The sequence below is a fragment of the Branchiostoma floridae genome, chromosome 1 (assembly GCF_000003815.2).
Source record: "Branchiostoma floridae strain S238N-H82 chromosome 1, Bfl_VNyyK, whole genome shotgun sequence".
NCBI classification, from domain to species: domain Eukaryota; kingdom Metazoa; phylum Chordata; class Leptocardii; order Amphioxiformes; family Branchiostomatidae; genus Branchiostoma; species Branchiostoma floridae.
Window position 1 is genome coordinate 30351152 of NC_049979.1, and position 19493 is coordinate 30370644.

Genomic DNA, 19493 nt, shown 5'->3' on the forward strand with positions numbered 1-19493 from the left:
AAATAATAATGATAAGTATGATATCATAGAAAATGTTATCAAACACGCTTCTAATTGATATATGATACATTTGAAGTGATTATATACAAATTCTTTAGAAATATGTTGTAACAAATTTTATAGTCATATAGATTACAAATAGACGTATACATTGATAGGTAGATTGCTAGATATAGATAGATAACAGACTTGTAATAGCTTTCAAGCGAATACATTTTCAGGGTCTTCCTTATAAAATACATTTAAATGCCATTAGAATATTAGGTGCGCTTGATTCAGAGTGCGGCCATTGCGTACATGAACCTGCAGTTCCCATCCTCAAAACCAATAAACCATAATAACCATTATCATGCATTATCTGTAATTTGCCTGGAGCCGTCGCCAGCAGTTGTCCTGTAAAGGCATGATTATAAACATTTTTTTCTGTGTAGAGGGTAAAAACCATACATTTATTAGAAGCATTTTTTTGGAAGTAGCCTACCAACGATTACGTAGTTCAAGTGAAGTCTCACACGTTCCACCTTACCAACCAGTCAGACATCCCACCTTACCAACTAGTCTTTGGATTTGAGTTGCAACCTCCAAGAGAATGTTATAAAGAAGAAGAGACCAATTGACAGCACATATTGTCCCCATTGTGACAAAACTGGACATCAACTCCTAAGTCTCTTCGGAATACAGCCTAGTTATTACTAACAATCCCTTATCAAATTCAATTTCTACTATTTTCCCGCGACCTTGAGAGACTGATAGAGGCTAGGAATCTCCAGACATGTTAGATGAGAGTGTCTTGGTAGAAACAGGCCAGATAGAAATAAGTACGGGATTTTCAGAAAATATTGAATCTCATTGCAAACTTTAGATTATTGTTAGATCACATATGCCCTTGTGGCTACAATACGAATACCTTTATTTGTTTTCTTTTTTCTTGTCAAGCCTCTGCAGCTGGCTCTCAACTTGTAACTACAGTTCTGTAAAAGATATTCAAATAACCGTATCATATTGTTACTGACAGACCCCACGGAAATTAATAACACATCATATTTGGTTAAATAAAGCAGGATGTGATCTATTTGTGACATCCAAAAGACAGTTATTGTAAAAGATTATAATACCAATGTCAGTTAGATAATATCTAATCAGAACTAACTTTGTTGATGACTCCTCATTTCCCGAATCCACCTATCCATGAACCATGTCTGCACGAGAGCTGGGGTCATGGGCTGGCCATCAACAAAGTCTTCACCTGTACAGACAAAATATATCTGGCCTTACTTTCCAGGTTGCGTTGAAGCCAAATCTTAACCGTTTTACATCGCTGCGAAATCCCTCATTTCCTATCCGGTATATCTCTCTACAATTCTTTACAAAAGTTTTAAATATAGACATAAATATAGACATTCCTTTGTCGCTGGCGCCTATAACGTCATATTTGACGTCTTTGCGTCGGCTTTTACCGAAAGAAGTCTTATAACAGTTACTTATTGATAACCTTTATTGTTAACTTTTTGTGTGAAATTTAATTAATTTAGGTATTAAGAGAGGTCCCCGTTTTAGCCGGAAAAAAATCAATGAATGACGTAATAATGACGTCATATTACGTCATAATGATATGAAAAGTTTAGGAAATATAAAACTTGACGAGCATATCACCTAAAAATTTGATGTCTGTACAGTAAGCCGTTTTGAAATTACGAAGATGGGCAGAATGAGCCCCCCGGCCAGGAAGTCTGGATAGGGTTACATATACCAGATGAGATGTGCCATCTTGAGCCCGGAACCCCGACTTTTCCAAGAAAATTTTTCAAAATGAAATCAGGCAGTTATATAAACAGGGGATAATATGATAGTTGTCCTTAATCTGGTAACATGGTCTGCCATCTTTGAATTCGGCGATGACAACATCAAATAAGCATCATTTATGCATATCTAATTATGAAATATATGTAGTAGTAGTAATGGTTAATTCTCCCTCATACAATTTAACAGCTATGTTGAACGGGAGACGTAAGCATTGAATTGAAATGGGAACACAATTTCAAATTGATCCATCTCAATTACACCATTTAATTTCTAACGCTACTTACAGTAAAACTTATACTACATGTATTCCCAAATTAATTCAAACTTTATTTAATCAACTTTGCAGTCTTATGCTGGGTTGTGTTGATTTATCAATACCATTCTGACAACTAGTAATACTACATTACATTGCTGTTAACCAGGAGTTAGCGTCTTATTGACAAACATTATAACATGGCCATAACAGAACAACACTATATATGCGTATATTCAAATTAGCAAAGTGAGTCTTCAATTGCCCCCGCCACACTAATTGGGATTTTTTTCTACGTCCAGCATCTTAGTAACTATCGTAACACGGGATGTTGTGATACATCCGTCCAGAAGCTACCACAAGAGTTACAACGTAAACAGAGTTTGTATAAGTTTGTTCATAGTGGCCTAGCGATAATCGGGCGAACCTCCGACGGAGGCCGCCCGTCCGAGTTTCAGCATTTCAAAATTGAAGCATATATAATTTCGCACATCAAACCTAATGGCAAAATATAAATTTAAGTTACTGTATCAGTGTCCAATTGCCTTTCACCTTTAGACAGCATTCTAAGAGAATTTCATACCGTAGTCTACATAGTCTTATAATATTGACCCAACCGTCTAATAAACATGAAAGCCAAAATCATCTCCTTTTCATCTCCCACCCATAGAAGTACGACTCACGCTCGAAGCAAGCCCAACTTGTTAAAAGTCTGACGGAATGTCGTTCGGTTATTGTAGTAAGCCTGAGCGAGTCTGGAGCGAGGGCGAAAGGTTCGGACAAACTCCGCTCAAAAAAAAAAAAATTAATGGAACCGTCAGATTGCCGCCCTAGTATTGCCCAGAGCATGTCTTGGCCATTGCACGGACACCCCGTTTGAATAGGTTATTCAAAGGTAAAGTTTTAGTTTTCAAAGTTGAATTCCCCTGTGTCTTGATTATCATTATCATCATTATTATTGTACTAAGTTATCTTGAGTTGTTAATATTGTAAATAGTTGACGACTTGTGGACGAACGTTAAGGTGTTTGAGTTGAAATTTGATTTAATTTTGTAATGTTGTGTTATTTTATGTTGAGATCTCACCGGGTCTTACCACCAGAAGGCATTAAAAACGCCAGTAGGCGATGTGCACTTTCTGGTTAAATAATTAAGGAAATGAAAGAAACTTTTCGCTTAAGACCCGCTGTTCAATTTCATCCTTGACATACCACCTAAAATACACCCAACTGTATACACTAACGTAGTCCAAGTTGGGAAAATCCAGTGCCCCAAACATGAAACAAAAACCATACCTGACTTCTTCAACTCGTCATTACAGACACGTGTAAGCTCTTCTCTCTGGTCCTCAGTGGGGTTGGCGTCCGTCAGGAAGTACGTCTCCAGTATCAGAGTCACCGCTGAGGGCCATTTCACCCTGACCCTGCTCTGCTTGCGGTCTCCACTGTTGTTGACAGGCTTATCCATTGTCAAGTCCAGTGGCCTTTTTAGGTTCCGTCGATAGGGATTATTGCCTAAAGGATTTGAGTCATTCAGATCTCAGAAGGATATTAACCGATAGTTATTCAGGCCAGTAGGGAGGGGGTGGTGTATGAGGCCCTGCTCTTTCATGTGGCATAATGCCTCAACGGCTTCCGCTAATGCCACTTGCTTTGTGACTTGCGATCTTTGTCGGCAAAGATTTCGGTCAAGGACGTCATTTAGTTAGCATGATTTCGTTAATATTTTATATTGAAATATAAAATAAATCATATAAGATCTTTTCAATGTCATTAAATAGCTGTAATAGAGGCAGTAGACATTGTTTAGAATCGAAATCAGCAATTTTGTATTCAAAAATGCCTCAACAACACTAAAAAAAACTTTGTAAAATTGATCCCTCTGAATATAGTGTGTATAATGTGTATATTTGTAAGACTTAACTAAACAAAACCGAGCCTTATAGCGTCATGACAGTAATTTTCCGGCAATAATATTATCATGCAATAAACACAAAATTTGCATGAATCATACACCTTTTTTGATATTATTAAATATAAAAACTTATAAAATCTGAATTAAAGGCTGTTTATAACTTCGATGACGTCACAGTTGGCACGGCAGTCGGTTTAGAGGCTCGATTAATGATAATTCAATGCAAGCAATAATAATTCATCGTGAGAATGCAAAATTTGAAGCTATTGGGATAATTTTTTTTTTGCGTCCCAAAAGTTAATTTTTTCACAAGCTGTGGTGCATGTTCCGTTTCTGCTGCAATGATCAATATGATGTCATTGAAGTAATAATTAATGTTAAATTCAATTACATGGAAGATATAGAAGAACAATCTCAGGGAGTTGAATAATATAAGAAGGGTTTATGCTACAGCAAATGCCAATGATCTGTGAGCATATAAATCGTTGTTAAATATAATAAGACATATGGGTCACACATTTGTGTGACAGTTAAAGTCTAGTTTTGAATATGATGCTCTGTCCTTTTTCACTTATACTTGTAAAAAGTTGGGAAAGATACTCCTACTTAAATAAAAATCAATTAATACCTGGCATCTCTGATTCAGTATGCTTCTGGCGAAGGTACCAAGTATAAAGAGCTGTTCGCTTGCCAGTGTTCAGACCCCAGCCATGTTTGAGAAACACTGACACGGAGCTAATGCTGACGCCGATTTCTGTCGCCACGGCTTCTTGACCAATGTCATGGTTAAGGAGAAATGTCTTGATCTCCGCATTTAACTCCATCGTATCTTTCCTTAAAATAGAACATAAGTAGCATGGAATGAATGGAAAATAATAAAATTATGGTAATAAAAACAATATCAATGGTTCTTGCTCATCATCTTGCTATACCTGCACAAATACCCTAAACCCAGATCTCTCGGTTGGCCATACGTTCACACGAGGTATTCAGAGTATGAAAACACTAAACACCCCCCCCCCTCCGCATACAAGAACAATTTACACATACTACACACAATTTATGGAATAGGCCCAACCTTCAAAAACAGTTTTGATATTGGGTATGCTAAAAATGTGACAAAGTCCTGTTGGCATAGGTCTATGGGATCCCTATAAAGAGTTCTAGATCGATGTATTAATTAAGGTAGCTCATTTGGTAGTCCTCCAGTGAATCATGTTGAAATGGTTTGTGCGTGGTGATACTATACATGGATCCATTTAATAAATGTCTTATGCACCGATATTCCAAATTTCACGTCATTGCTGTAACACCAAGAGACAACAGTGGGGCAAATATACATGTTTGGGTCTAAAATTAGCTTACAACCCGCATTGAAACTCATGTTAAAGCCCCCTACCAAGCCAATATAAAGCACCTGATAAATTCGGATATTGTAAACTACCTGCTTTCAGTCACTCTGACTTTGAGATATTAACCCTATCCAGACTGGGCTTTTTGGGCCTTCCCTGGCCGGGGGGGGGGGGTAGATTTCTCGCGAGTTGATTTCTAGCGAGGACACGATCCCTTCACATGCAAAGTACCCAATTACCACGTACTGGTCTAGTGGCACGCGAGGGACAGGGATGAATAGTTCACACCAATTGTTGATTAACGATTTTTCGTCGCCCTTTTCTTTCAATAGTTTGCTAGTTATTTGGAGTCGAACGTTATAACACGTGTTTTAGTGTACACGGGGGGGGGGCTCATTCGAACCCCCTTCGTATTTTCAAAACGGCTTACTGTACGATCACCAAATTTGCAGGGGGGGTTTGTTCAGCGAGATTTATAATTCCTAAAATTTTCATATCATTATGACGCTATATGACGTCACTATGACGTCATTAATTGATATTTTTGGCTAAAACGGTGAATTTCCATAATACCTAAATATCTCACTCAAAAAGTTACCAATAAAGGTTTCTTATTAATATTTTAGAGTTATAAGACTTCTGTTGTCAAAAGCCGACGCAACGACGTCAAAATGACGTCATAGAATGACGTCATCTGTAGTTTAGCAATCCGCCATCTTGGATTATCAACCTTAAATTGTTCAAGATACATTTTTCAACATATAACGCTAAAACCCCATGGAAATTAATTAAGAAAATATCACGTAGTGATGAAATCTGAGTGAATATAAGCTTGTTATACCTTAAATTATTATATTGTCGGCCATCTTGGATTTTGACCAATTACGTCATCTCATTAGCATAATTTATGAGTATTTAATTATAAATGTTTAACTTAGAGGGGTTAGATATCAAACATACATGAAAAGAAGCTTAGTTTAGCAAGAAAATCTTTAAATCCCATTGTTTAAACCAAAAATAGTGATTTTTGTAAAATTTGCCTTTCACAAAACCGTTGCCATGGCAACGCGAAAAAACATAAACTTACTCAATTTTATTTTAAATTGTTGCCAACAAAATTTAGGGAAAACTCACCAAGTTTGGTTGTTCTAGCACAAGCCGCTTGGGAGCTATAGGAGGTCAAAGTGCCCGGAGGTCAAAGTTGGCGCGGGCACTTTTACCTCCCCCCCCGCAGTCTGGATAGGGTTAAGATTTAATATGATGTATAATTTTCCTAACAAAACGTAGTTTAGAGAACCATTCCCAAAGTGAGAATTACAGTATTTTTTTTAGTACATACTGACATACACCCATTCAGAAACTAGTGAGATTTATTTAGAAACATGTTCCTGCTTTGAATAAAGAGACCCTTTTTACACAACCACTGTTTTATTTAAACAGACGTTTCGGTGACCGTCTGTCACCTTCTTCAGGGCAATTCTGACTGGTTCACATTTTACTGCAGGACAGGTTTCGCTGCTCACAGTTCAGATGCGGTCACAAGGCGTAAAGTATATATATATGTACAGACAGATGCGGCATATATGTACAGACAGATGCCGCATCTAAATATAAACACAATCGTAATATATAATCATATCGTAATATAAACACAACCCGGCCTTTTCTACGGATGTCTAATATTCCCTCTCACTCCTCACGCACACATACAGACACACATATACACACACACACACACACACACACACACGCACAATTCAACGACAGAACACCAGTTTAGGTTTTTTTGGTGAAGTGACATGTTTATATTTTGAACATTCCCACGGAAGCTTACTGCCCACGGAGATCGTATAACATTTCGGTATAAAGTAACGCAGACCTCTCGACAAAGTGCGTCTTTAAATCAGGATTCACGAACCGGCGTTTCAGTCCCGTCCGACAAAATAACTAAAAAAACTATGAAAAAGAACTTCGTTCTCCGCTATTTTAGAAACAACTTCATATCCCCGTCAATTTTGTATCGAAATCTGCAGCTTAGTAACATTACACACCCAAGCGTTTGATGTGCCAAAGGTATAGACTTGCATGAGCTGGACAAAAAAATTAAACTTTTGGCGCTCTTGCCAGAAAAATGAAAACGATTCATTACTACAAAGAAAAAGATTTGGATATTACTATTTAATCAAACGTTTGTGAATTAGGGGGTAGATATGTAGTGTTGTTACCCGACAGCAAAACCAGACGAAACTGGTTTTCTCTTTTGTTTACAAAAGACGCTATTTTACTATTTGGGACCTCGTCTGTAATAATGTGTATTCAGCATCAGGGTTTGTATGTTGAATAAACGTATATTTCATGTTGTTGGCTTCCCCCACCCTCCCGATTATAAACCCCCTTTGGAGAATTGATAATTCCAGGCTCTACACGTCCTAACAAAATATTTGAAAATATCAGTCAAGTAGACAGATAACACACCAGAGGAGCTAATCGGAAAAAAAAAAACTTGGCGACATAATTTTGTGGTCGGCTGTCGTTCACACCCAGACGGAGACAAAAGACCAGACTACATACGCCGTGGCAAATACAACAATAGCTGTCCTGCCTTTTAGGATAGAACCAAGGAGCTTTCATGTTTGCTGTGGTTGACAAACTAAAAAGTGTCATATCTATGTGGCTTTTTTTTGGTTATAGAATAATGAACAGATAAAGATATAACGATTAGAAAAAAATGAAGGTTGATTAAAGCGCATGTATTCCCAAATGCCCATTCAGTCTTTCACAGATGTGTATTGTTTCCTGTTTTGCCAAAATCAAGGATAACCTCCTTGCCGAAATTATGGTTCTCCACACTTTCATTACTGGCATCAAGGACCTTGCTGGCATGATTAGCTGTAAGTATAGGCTATTTGCCTCACACTACTGCATTCTAAAATATTTGCTGCAAATCATCTTCGACTTATGTAGGGCCATGAACCAGTTTTTTGTTAATGTAAACATAAGACTGTCATGTCCTTCCTTTTGCACTTTCTCAGCCATTTCTAATGATTTTAGAAATTGAGTGCGAACAATTACCTCACTAAGAGAAACTAGCACCTGATTGGGATGCAAAAAGAAGGTGGGACACTGGGCGACATTGAACACTCAAGCTAGTGCATATTTACAAGCTATAAGCTCGCAGTTGCCTAATTTCAATATTCAAGTACCAAGTAATCATATTTGAATGTAAGAATTCAATGTTATCGGAACAGCTAGGAGGGTATTGGGCATTCTAAAAGTTTAGCTCAGCTGTTTTTTTACTTAATTTATGAGATACTGCATGCAACTATGTAAGAAATAACAGCAAACATGGCAAAGTTCTATAAATTTTAGGTTGTTTTTCTTCGACCGGTCCGAGAAGAAAAAGAAAAGCTTTGTGCCAGTACGATGTATTGGTCCCTACACCTATATGTGTTTGTCCTATGTCATCCTTCCTGAATACTTATGTTCCTTTCTAAAAGGCAACTTTTTTTTGACCAACAAATTATATTAGCGCGCTCCGTGAAGACGTTAGACATGTTATTAAATCAATATGGCCTATGTGCATATCGTGTATCAACAAATCTTATTTTTTCTTTTACCTCATTAGCCTTTCCACCTCTCCCTCAAATTCCTCTCCTGCAATTGGTCCCGCAGATGTGCCCAAATTTGGAATTACACCATCATCCAACTTTTCTGTTTTAAAATCCTCTTCCACCTCTTGAACTTTCTGAAGTTCTGAAAAGAAAAAGACCTTTATGGGAGCTGGTGCTTAGATGTTCTCTATTTGTATATAGTCAAAATGAAGCCTTACGTGTTTTTAAAGCCTTATCTAGAGCTACTTTAAAGAGCGAAAGCCAATACTAATTGCTACCAAACCCAATTCAGCCCCCCCTCCAGCCAACTTTCATGTCGCATAACGCCATATGCTACGGCTTATGCTCGAGCGACCAAACTTGGCGAGTTTTCCTAAAATTTACTTGGCAACAAGTTCAAAAAGTTTTGGGGGGTTACAAGGGCAACCGTCTTTTGATAAAAATTGCTAATTTCAATATTTGATTTGCTATATTACTACTTGTTTCTTACACATATCTGACAGATTGTCATCTAGAATATATTTCATAATTGACTATGCATGAATGGTATTAATTTGATTAGATCATCGGCCAAAGTTCAAAATGGTGGACCACATGATCTGATCAAGAATTAACAGCTTTTTTTCCCTTAAAAATCGTAACTACCTGGTACGTTTTTTTTATTTTTTTATTAAAAAGTTTAAATGACCATCTTTAGTCAATTATTTTTTACTTTTGTGATTATTTTTGCAAAATGTATGACGTTATATTGACGTCATTGATGTTGTTACTGGCAATACAAGTCGTAACAAACACTATTATTCTGTTATCTGCACTTGCTGCTACAGCTTTATAGCATATCTTGAAGTTTTAAGTGGGGTTCCAGCCAATACAATCAAAATTAAAACGTCATATATGTGTCATATTACGTCATGATAGCCTCAAGTTTCTTCAAATATCTATGTATGCTGTCTACAACATTCTCTAACAATTTTGTGCCCGGTCAGAATAGGGTCAGAATAGGCTTATTGTAATTTTGTCTACAATATGTTCCATTATTTTTTATTAATTGTTATACTTAACTCAGAAACATGTTTTTAACTAGCTGTTGGTGTATCATTTTCAATAGAATGTCATTTTGATAAAGCTGGTTCGTCAGTATGTGAGCTCTGTTAATAATTTATAAATTGATTTACATGTTGATCTCAGTCATCAGAATCAACGAGTCCACAAGTAGAATGAATACGATCAAAGTTTATGTCTCAGAATCTCGCCTTGGATCTCTACTGGCAGAAAACAGAAGCAAATACATAATTACGTATTTATGACCTCGCGGAGGTATCACATTGGACTTTAAAAATCAATCAATGATAAAAATGAAATCAACCGTTTATTAACAGTCCGGCAACAAAATATATCATAAATTATGCTACCGTCACAAAACTTGCAATTAGATACCATCGATATCAATATTCCAAGTTTGGGTTTGCTGCATGGTGCAGATGATGTGGAATATGCTGCATTCTGACAGACCAGTCTGCTGAAGACTCTGGTGGATCGACAACTGACGGGTCAGCAGGATTAGCTGCTCATGTGTGACTGTAGGCTCTGGTCCAGTTCCTAAGGCAGGCAGTTTCTTCCTGCAACAGCATGGGAAAAATTCATGATGAAAAAAAAAAAATTAACTGTACATATTCTCCGAAATCGTAAGCCGTGAAACTTTTATGACGAAGACTATGTTCAGTATCAATGGCATTTCCTCAGTAACCCTGGATTGGTGCCGATATCGACTAAGCAGCAAGTTGTCCTTTTTTGTCGTCACATGGGATGCAATCGATATGTTTAGAGCTCCTAGGTAAGCTATCTAAAAAGACTCATGGATTCAGTAAAAAAATCCAGAGATTTGTTTTAGTTTTACGCCAAAAAGCATTTAAGCAACAAGATATTATTTTGAAAAACTAGTCAGATGGTATTTACTATCTTTCGTCAGTGATACTGATGAGACGGGTTTTTATAGGAAGAATTCACGACGTTCTTAATACACGATACAGCACACTTAAACTGGAATATACTTGTGTGAGTTTGATATTTGATGTATTGTTAATCATCTAAAAGCTATATTTTTCAATCAAGCAGTTTAGGTTTTACTAATTTAATGTGTTAATATTTTATGTTAATGCCCCTGGAAGATTAATCCAAAGATTTAAAAAAAGCATAAAAACCAAAGAAAATAGTTTTTGTCACCGAAAAAAATTCTTCGAGTCCCGACAAACATACCCCAGACGATAGCTTTGCTGCATGTCGTAGAGGGTTTGGAGAATGTTGTCCTCCGGCAGTCCCGTCTGCTGAATTTTCTCCCCAATCTTCATCAGACGTGTCAGCAGATTGAACTGCTCAATGGTAAAACGTTGCTCCATGTCATCTATTTCTATTCCAGCCATCTAATACCTGAGGACAGGGACATTAACAAAAACATTTTAACATATGTTAGCAATCCTTTCTATTTCTTTAACAACTCGTCAAGTCTAGATGCAATGCTGCTAATTATCCGTACCTTACTCTTACCTAATTGTGGCAAAATGTCAAATTTTTACTGTACCATTACCGCATGGCTACTAATCGGTCTTCATTGAATAGTAAATGTAAAAATAAACCCCCACTCTTCTCCATTCAGTCTCGCCAATATAAATTTTAGTTTCGTCTTGGGGAATTGAAGTAAAAATGTGCTTGGTCTTGACAGCAAGTGAGACACCTTCAGGTTAGCAATATTAGTTATATCTGTCTTTACAACATGTGAGACAACTTACAGGTAAGTAAGCTAAGGTATCTTTCTCTTGTTACATGATGAGACACATTACAGACAAAGTAAGTTGAAGTTTATCTATCCTGACAGCAGTTAAAATACGTTACATGTACAGGTAGGTAAGGTTAGGTTCCTTTGTCTTGACAACAGGCGAGACACATAACAGTTAAGTAAGGTGAGGTATCTTTTTCTTGACACCAAAAGAGACAGCTTACAGATAAGTACGTTGAGGTATATTTGTCTTCACACCAGGTGAAACACTTTGCAGGTAAGTAAGGTGAGGATATCTGTCTTAGCCGATGAGACACCTTACAGTTCAATAAGGTGAGGTACCTTTTTCTTGGCACCAGATGAGATACCTTACAGGTAAGTTGGTTGAGGTGTCATTGTCTTGACACCAGGTGAGACACTTGCAGGTAAGGAAGGTGAGGTATATTTGTCTTGACAGCCGATGAGACACCTTACAGTTCAATAAGGTGAGGTACATTTTTCTTGGTTCAAGATTAGACACCTTACAGGTTATTAAGGTGAAGTATCTTTGTCTTGACAGCAGGTGAGGTACTTCAGGTGTGTCACCTGATGAGACACCTTACAGGTATGTAAGCTGAGGTATATCTGTTTTAGTGTGGTTGCTTACAGGTAAGCAAGTTGAGGTATCTTGGTCTTGGCTGCAATTGATACACCTTACAGGTAAGTTGGGGTATCTCAGTCTTGACAGCAGATGAGACACCTAAAGTGTAAGTGTGTTACAGCTGGTGTGTTACGCCGAATGGCGGTTATACCGGCTATATAGATACAGATACAGAAGTAAGGTAAGATATCGGTCTTTACAGCAGGTGAAACACCTTAAAGGTAAGAAAGGTGAGGTATCTTTGCCTTGTCACATTATGAGACACCTCAATAAGGTAAGTAAGTTGAGGTATCTATATATTGACAGCAGGTGAGACACGTTACATGTAAGTAAGGTAAGTTTTCTTCGTCTTGACACCAGGTGAGACACCTTACAGTTATGCAATGTGAGATATCTTTGTCTTGAGCAGGTGAGACAGCTTACAGTTTAGTAAGAAAAAGTACATCTGCCTTGACGCAAACTGATATACTTTACAGCTACGCAAGGTGAGGTATTTTGTCTTGACACAAGATGATTCGTCTTACAGGTAATTTAGTTAACGTATCTTTGTCTTAAAACCAGGTGAGAAACTTTACAGGTAATCAAGGTGAGGTATATTTGTCTTGTTGGCAGGTGAGGAACCTTGCAGTTGAGGTATCTGTCTTGATACCAGGCGAGACACTTTACAGGTAATTAAAGTAAAGGGAATCTTTGTTTGACAACAGGTGAGATACATAAAAGTTAACTCAGGTGAGGTATCTCTGTCTTGACACCAGATGAGACGACTTACTGGTATGTAAGTGACTGTATATTTGTTTTGAAAGCCGGAAAGACACATTACAGTTAAGTATGGTGAGGTCCTGTTTATCTATTTTGTTTTTTTATTTGTTTTCCACAACAAAATGATAAGAAATACAGACATCAATGTATCAAACAGGTGTACGAGAAGGGGAAACCTTAAAGACCAATCACCTGTACCCTAGAAAAGGACTAAGGAAGTACTCCCTACTGTGACCATCCCAGCAGCTAGAGTCGTGAATTGACCCCTATAAATACATAAACTAATAAAAATCCCAGACTGTCTACACACTGGAAACAAAGGCAGGGACAGATTAGCATAAATACTGGTCAAAAATTCAAATATATGTCTCTACTGGTTTTCAAGGAAACACTATCAAACCCTGCAGAATTATCAAGATAGTTGTAACAAAGTTACATAATTTCGGTCCTAATAACAGCAAGTTTAAAATTTTGGGAAACCAACCTTGTGTTCAAATTGAAACTTTCAAGTCTGCTCTGCCAACTTTGTATCAACGTGTCTTTTTGTATCTACACATGATTGCAACAAATCTTCTTTATAACTGAATTAGATCTGATATTTATGTGTCTAGGAATATGGCTAATAATGTGGTGTCTGTTTGCAAGTGTACCAACAGGGGCTATGTAGACTGTACATGTAACTGTCAGTTATGTCTCACAGTACCAGAGTAAGACAAGCCAGCATTTCCATTACTTTATATTCTGGGTTAGGTAAAGCTTTATGTATAATCATACTTTAATACCTAATGTAGTATCCTAATATCAAAATTGAATTGAAAATAAAATTGTGTTGGTCAGCCGTCTCAGCCAGCCTTCCCCGATGTGAACTCCACCACAGTCAACAGAAGACTGAGCTCCAGTAGTTTACGTTAGCCGAATTTATTGGGTGGTTTTATAGTACGGGGTTGGTCTTTAACATTTTATGCTGTGCTCTCCTCATTGTAGTCCACATTGACTAGATTACAAAAGATGCTAGCCTGGCGCATAACATATTCAACACAAACTCGTTGTATTAGAATAACTTCTTCACAGATCTAACACTATTATTGGTTTATCCGCAAACAGTGGTTCAGGAAGAAATCATAAAGTTAAAGAAGTACGTCTATCTCAATAGGACTGGACGGAATTCTAATCGGGAGCTCAGCCTCTATACTACACAAGAATATATGATCAATGAAATCAATTGATAGCAAGAAAGTAACTAACACAATAATGTGCTACAAAAATACAAAAAAGAATAATCAATGAAATCAATAAATGACAAGGAAAAGAATCTAACACATAACATATAACACAAAAAGATAATCAAATTATAATTGCAATATAAATTAAGATAAGATAAATACTTTTATAAGGGGCTAGGGTGGTTTATGAGATGTGTTTAATGGCAATTTTGAATCTAAGAAAAACAAAGTTTTTTCATGTATGACTGAAGGCTGTTTCATATTGTGACACATCTGTATTTTACGGAGGACAGCTCCATGTTATGATTATTGTGTGCAAGTGAATAAGGGTTTGGGTAATTTACAAATATATCGGGGAGATAGTTGGAAAGAAAGTTAAACGAGAATATACTAATTTGCAGCTTATTTAAATTACGCACATTCAATATTTTAAATTTTAGAAATAGAGGGGCTGTATGTAAGAGAAAATCAGAGGCTGTAGCTATTTGCGTGAATTTCTTTTGGAGGGTTATAAGATGGTGTAAGATTGTACGGCAAGCGCATCCCCAAACTATATTACGATAAGTCCAGTAATATAGTTGTATGTAGTTGAAAGGGTCTTTTGAGGGATACTGTATTTTAGTTTTACCAATAACACCAATTTTTAGCAAGTTTTTTTTTTTTACTTACGGCGGAGACATGGGCTGTCCAGTTTTGTTTATCATCTATTACAACACCGAAAACATTAGTGTGCCTCTCCTACGTTAAAGGAACATTCTATAAGAAAATTTTGACCGTATTAATATCATAACTTCTATTCTTGTTATACAGAAATGAGGATTTTAGAATTATATTTTTATAATCTAATTGCTTCAAACCATGTAGCTAGTTAACGCAATTCCTGGTTGGCCAGTTTATCAGACAGTAAAAAGTCTTGTGGGAAAGGAATATGTTAGTGTTATCGGCAAATAGTATAAAGTAAAGTATTGAGGAGACTTCAGCTAGATCGTTGATGTAATAATAATATCTGACAAGTATGTGACGTTTGACGTTACCATGACGTAATATGACGTAATTATGACGTCATTAATTTGATTATATTGGCAAGACCCATAAAAGAAGGTATTCTAAGAAAATGTCAAGTTTTGCTACAAAATGTAACAGCAAGTGCAGATAACAGAATGATAATGTTTGTAAAGACTTGTGTTGCCGATAGCAACTTCAATGACGTGAAAATGACGTCATTCACATTTAGGATACCAGTTGGGCTCCTCTATATTGTATCCACTACCTTGAATTTTCAGAAATCCTTTTTTGCAACAAATAATCACAAAAGGTAATGGAAATAGACTAAATGCATTCATTTAGATGGTTTATGATGAAAAAATACCAGGTAGTTACAAATTCTAAGGGATAATAAGCTAGTTTTTCTTGACCTGGCTATACGGTCCGCCATCTTGGACTTTGGGCTGATTACGTCATCAAATTAGCATTATTTATGCATATCTAAAAATGAAAGATATTCTAAATAACATATTATTTTATTTATGTAAGAAAAAACAGTAATATAGCTAATAAACGTAAAAAAAACATTGCTAGATCCGAAATTAGCAATTTTGGAAAAAATGCCTATCAACAAACGGTTGCCATGGCTCTGAGGAAGCTGATAGACACCGAAACGTAAGCAAGTAAATTTAATTTTCGTTGTGTACAAAAATTCTCATATCCCATCTTAATGAATGTATCTAGTCTCTATCCATTGCCTTTTGTGATAATTTGTTGCAAAAAAAGGTTTTTTGGAACTTCAAGGTGGTGGATATGATATTGTGGAGCCCATCTGGTATCTCAGATGTTCATGGTTATTTTATGACGTCATTTTGACGTCATTGATGTTGCTAGTGGCAACAAAAGTCGTAAAAGACATAATCATTCTGTTATCTGCGCTTGCTGTTATAATTTTGGAGCAAAACTTGAAGTTTTCAGAGAATATCTTTTTTTCATGGGTATGGCAAATACAATCAACTTGATGACGTCATAATTACATAAATTTATGTCATCGTAACGTTAACCTTCTTTGACTTGTCGGATATTATGTCTATATCATTTCATTAATATTTGGTAGTCATAAGACACGTCGTTTTAGAGTTATAGGACTTGGAAATGTAGAGCTTCGGTCCAGGGATGACCAAAAAAGCCCGCTCTGAATAGGGTTAAGAAAGCTTGGACTGAAAACTTACTTCCCAAGCTGTGGATGTTCCATCCCAATTATATGACAGACTCTGAACCGTGGTCATGACTACATCATTGGAGAAATATAGAGAGGAAAAAAGAACAGCTCATTGCTGACCACATTCGAAAATGATTGCACAGCATCTGAAAGGCTGGGACTGTGAGGAGTGGCTCTTCATGTGGGTTAGAGCAGGCCGTATGTTCCCGCACGTATTGAGATATAACACTTTACTATGATTGAAATGTGTCACATGGACAAACAATATTGCACATCTTTGCTTCCGAGACTAACTAAGCTGCACTAAGGTGTTATATTGTACATAGTACTGTTGCTCCCTCTTGTCATTGCTTATATAGCTTGCTATGGTTACAAAAAGGTATGCCCGATGTTGAGGATGAAATAGTGCATATTTTATAATTCCTTCTGAAGTCATTTGAGGATATGAGTTATACACCTTTAAACTTGTATTTCAGTTCATTTTGCACAAGAGAGGTAAGAGCTACCATTAGCTTAGGGTGATTGGACCATATTTATGAACTAATTTATATATGTGGGATAGGAGAACTACAATATTTGTTCTTTTTTGTGATATTCAGTCTGAAATTTGGAGCTCGGAATGTATGCATCTACACCTGAAAATCTGTGTTGGTAGAAGTCACAGTGAATGAAATGTAACTGCAATATTCCACACACAAGGCAAAGTTTGACCAACTGCTTCTGCATGTACATCTAACATCCATTGGCATAATACTGGCAGGTTTACTGCAATTTCTCAAGCAATACTAATTTGGCTAATGATGAACGCATCATTTTCTCCAGTTACATGTTGCTGTTACAGCTTACCTTTGCCACTTCTTCCGTGTATCTTTTTTTGTCTCTCTTGTCCTGCTAAAAACACAATATCGTAATTGGAACACACCGCGAAATTGCACGGAGAACGGGCGCGTGGTTGGAAGGGGGTGCAACAATACCGGCAGAACGAAACACGGCACAATTAACTGCCGCTATGTACCTTTATACATCCTCTGTTGTTCCTTCATTTCCTGTCAGTAATTGCACAAAACAAAAACCTGCGTGAGCATACAGAAAGTAATGAGAAAATGGGCATAATACTATCAATGATTTGCGGCGTTTGAAGGCTTTTGAGGCCCTCCGCTTCCAAGTCGACGGGTCGTATTGCCACCATATGAGAAATGATATATACATAATATCTGACAAGTATAGGACGTTTGACGTTACGATGACGTAATATAACGTAATTATGACGTCATCAATATGATTGTATTGGCCGGACCAATGAAAAAGGGTATTATCAGAAAACTTCAAGTTTACCTCTAAAAATGTTACAGCAAGCGCAGATAACAGAACGATAATGTTTGTCATAAAATAACGTCATGCACATCTAAGATACAAGTTGGGCTCCGCCATATTATATCCACAACCTTGAATTTTCAAAAATCCTTTTTTTGCAACAAATAATCGCAAGATACAATGGATATAGACTAAATACATTCATTTAGATGTTTTTTAATAAAAATATATCAGATAGTTACACATTCTAATGGATAATAAGCTACTTATTTTTTATCTGGCCATACGGTCCGCCATCTTGGATTTGGGCTGATGACGTCATATAGGCATATGTAATTATTAAAGATATTATAAATAACATTAGATTTTATTTATGTAACAAAATAGCCGTATTATAGCAAATAAACGTGAAAAATACATTGTTAGAACCAAAATTAGCGACCTTTTGGCAAAACTGCCTGTCAACAAACGGTGGCCATGGCAACACGAAAAACTGGAAACTTTCTCGTGATGTTGTTGCCAACAAATATTTTGCTGCTGTAGCATAAGCCGTTCTGGCGTTATAGGACATCAAAGTTGGCGCAGGCCTCAAAAGCCCCCCCCCCCCGTCTGAATAGGGTTAACTTTACATCTTACAGTCACGGCGTTTACAAAGACACATGTTCCGAGAAAAAAACGGAGGAGTTTCTTCAAATCTTACACTTTGCATCTTTCTGACATGGCTACTACAAGCACACAGGTCTCGATTAAAAAAAAACAGAGGATTTTCTCAAAACCTTACACTTTACATGTTACAAATCCGGGTATTACAAACACACAGGGTCCAAAAAAGAGGATTTTATCCGAACATTACTCTTCTAATCTTACAGACAAAGCTTTTACAAACTCAAAGGTACAGAGAGAAAAACAGAGCATCTTTTCCAAACCTTACACTTTTACATCTTACAGACACGGCAATTACAAACACACACGTTCTGAGAAAAAAAAACGGATGATTTAATGCAAATATTACACTTACAAACACGGCTTTAACCCTTTTCAGACCGGGGGGGGGGGGCTTTTGAGGCCCGCGCCAACTTCGATGTCCTATAACGCCAGAACGCCTTACGCCAAAGCCACCAAGTTTGGTGAGTTTTCCTAGAATATTGTTGTCAACAGTTTTACGAAGTTTGACAAATTTTCCATTATTTCGTGTTGCCATGGCAACCGTTTGTTGACAGGAAGTTTTCCTAAAAATCACTATTTTTGGTTCTAACAATGTATTTTTCACATTTATTTGCTATATTACTGCTATAATGTTACATAAATAAAATCTTATATTATTAAGCATATCTTTCATAATTATATATGCATAAATTATGCTAATTTGATGACGTCATCAGCCCAAAATCCAAGATGGCGGACCGTATGGCCAGATCAAGAATAACAAGCTAATTATACCTTAAAATTTGTAACTACCTGGTATTTTTTCATCAAAATCATCTAAATGAATGAATTTAGTCTATTTCCATTGCCCTTTGTAATTACTAGTATTTGTTGCAAAAAAAGTAGTTTTGAAAATTAAAGGTGGTGCATATAATATGGCGGATCCTAACTCGTAAGTTAGATGTGCATGACGTCATTTTATGACATCATTATGACGTCAT

At 36.7% G+C, this 19493-nt stretch overlaps 1 protein-coding gene across 2 annotated transcripts in view; it reads right to left on the bottom strand.

Moving 5' to 3' along the window:
* Positions 1 to 928: 928 nt before the first annotated feature.
* LOC118430682 (homeobox-containing protein 1-like) overlaps positions 929 to 19493 on the bottom strand; it is a 67620-nt gene continuing 49055 nt past the window's right edge. Inside the window, exons 1-8 of one of the 2 annotated variants that reach the window (XM_035841682.1) lie at positions 12352 to 12450; positions 11189 to 11359; positions 10370 to 10551; positions 8939 to 9074; positions 4598 to 4803; positions 3351 to 3569; positions 1151 to 1246; positions 929 to 971 (exon numbers count right to left, since the gene is read on the bottom strand). In XM_035841682.1, coding sequence (XP_035697575.1) covers positions 964 to 971; positions 1151 to 1246; positions 3351 to 3569; positions 4598 to 4803; positions 8939 to 9074; positions 10370 to 10551; positions 11189 to 11352 — 1011 coding nt within the window. In that variant the 5' untranslated portion in view covers positions 11353 to 11359; positions 12352 to 12450 and the 3' untranslated portion in view covers positions 929 to 963. Of the gene's footprint in view, positions 972 to 1150; positions 1247 to 3350; positions 3570 to 4597; positions 4804 to 8938; positions 9075 to 10369; positions 10552 to 11188; positions 11360 to 12351; positions 12451 to 19493 lie in introns of those variants that run through there. The other variant, XM_035841674.1, reaches the window with a different exon arrangement.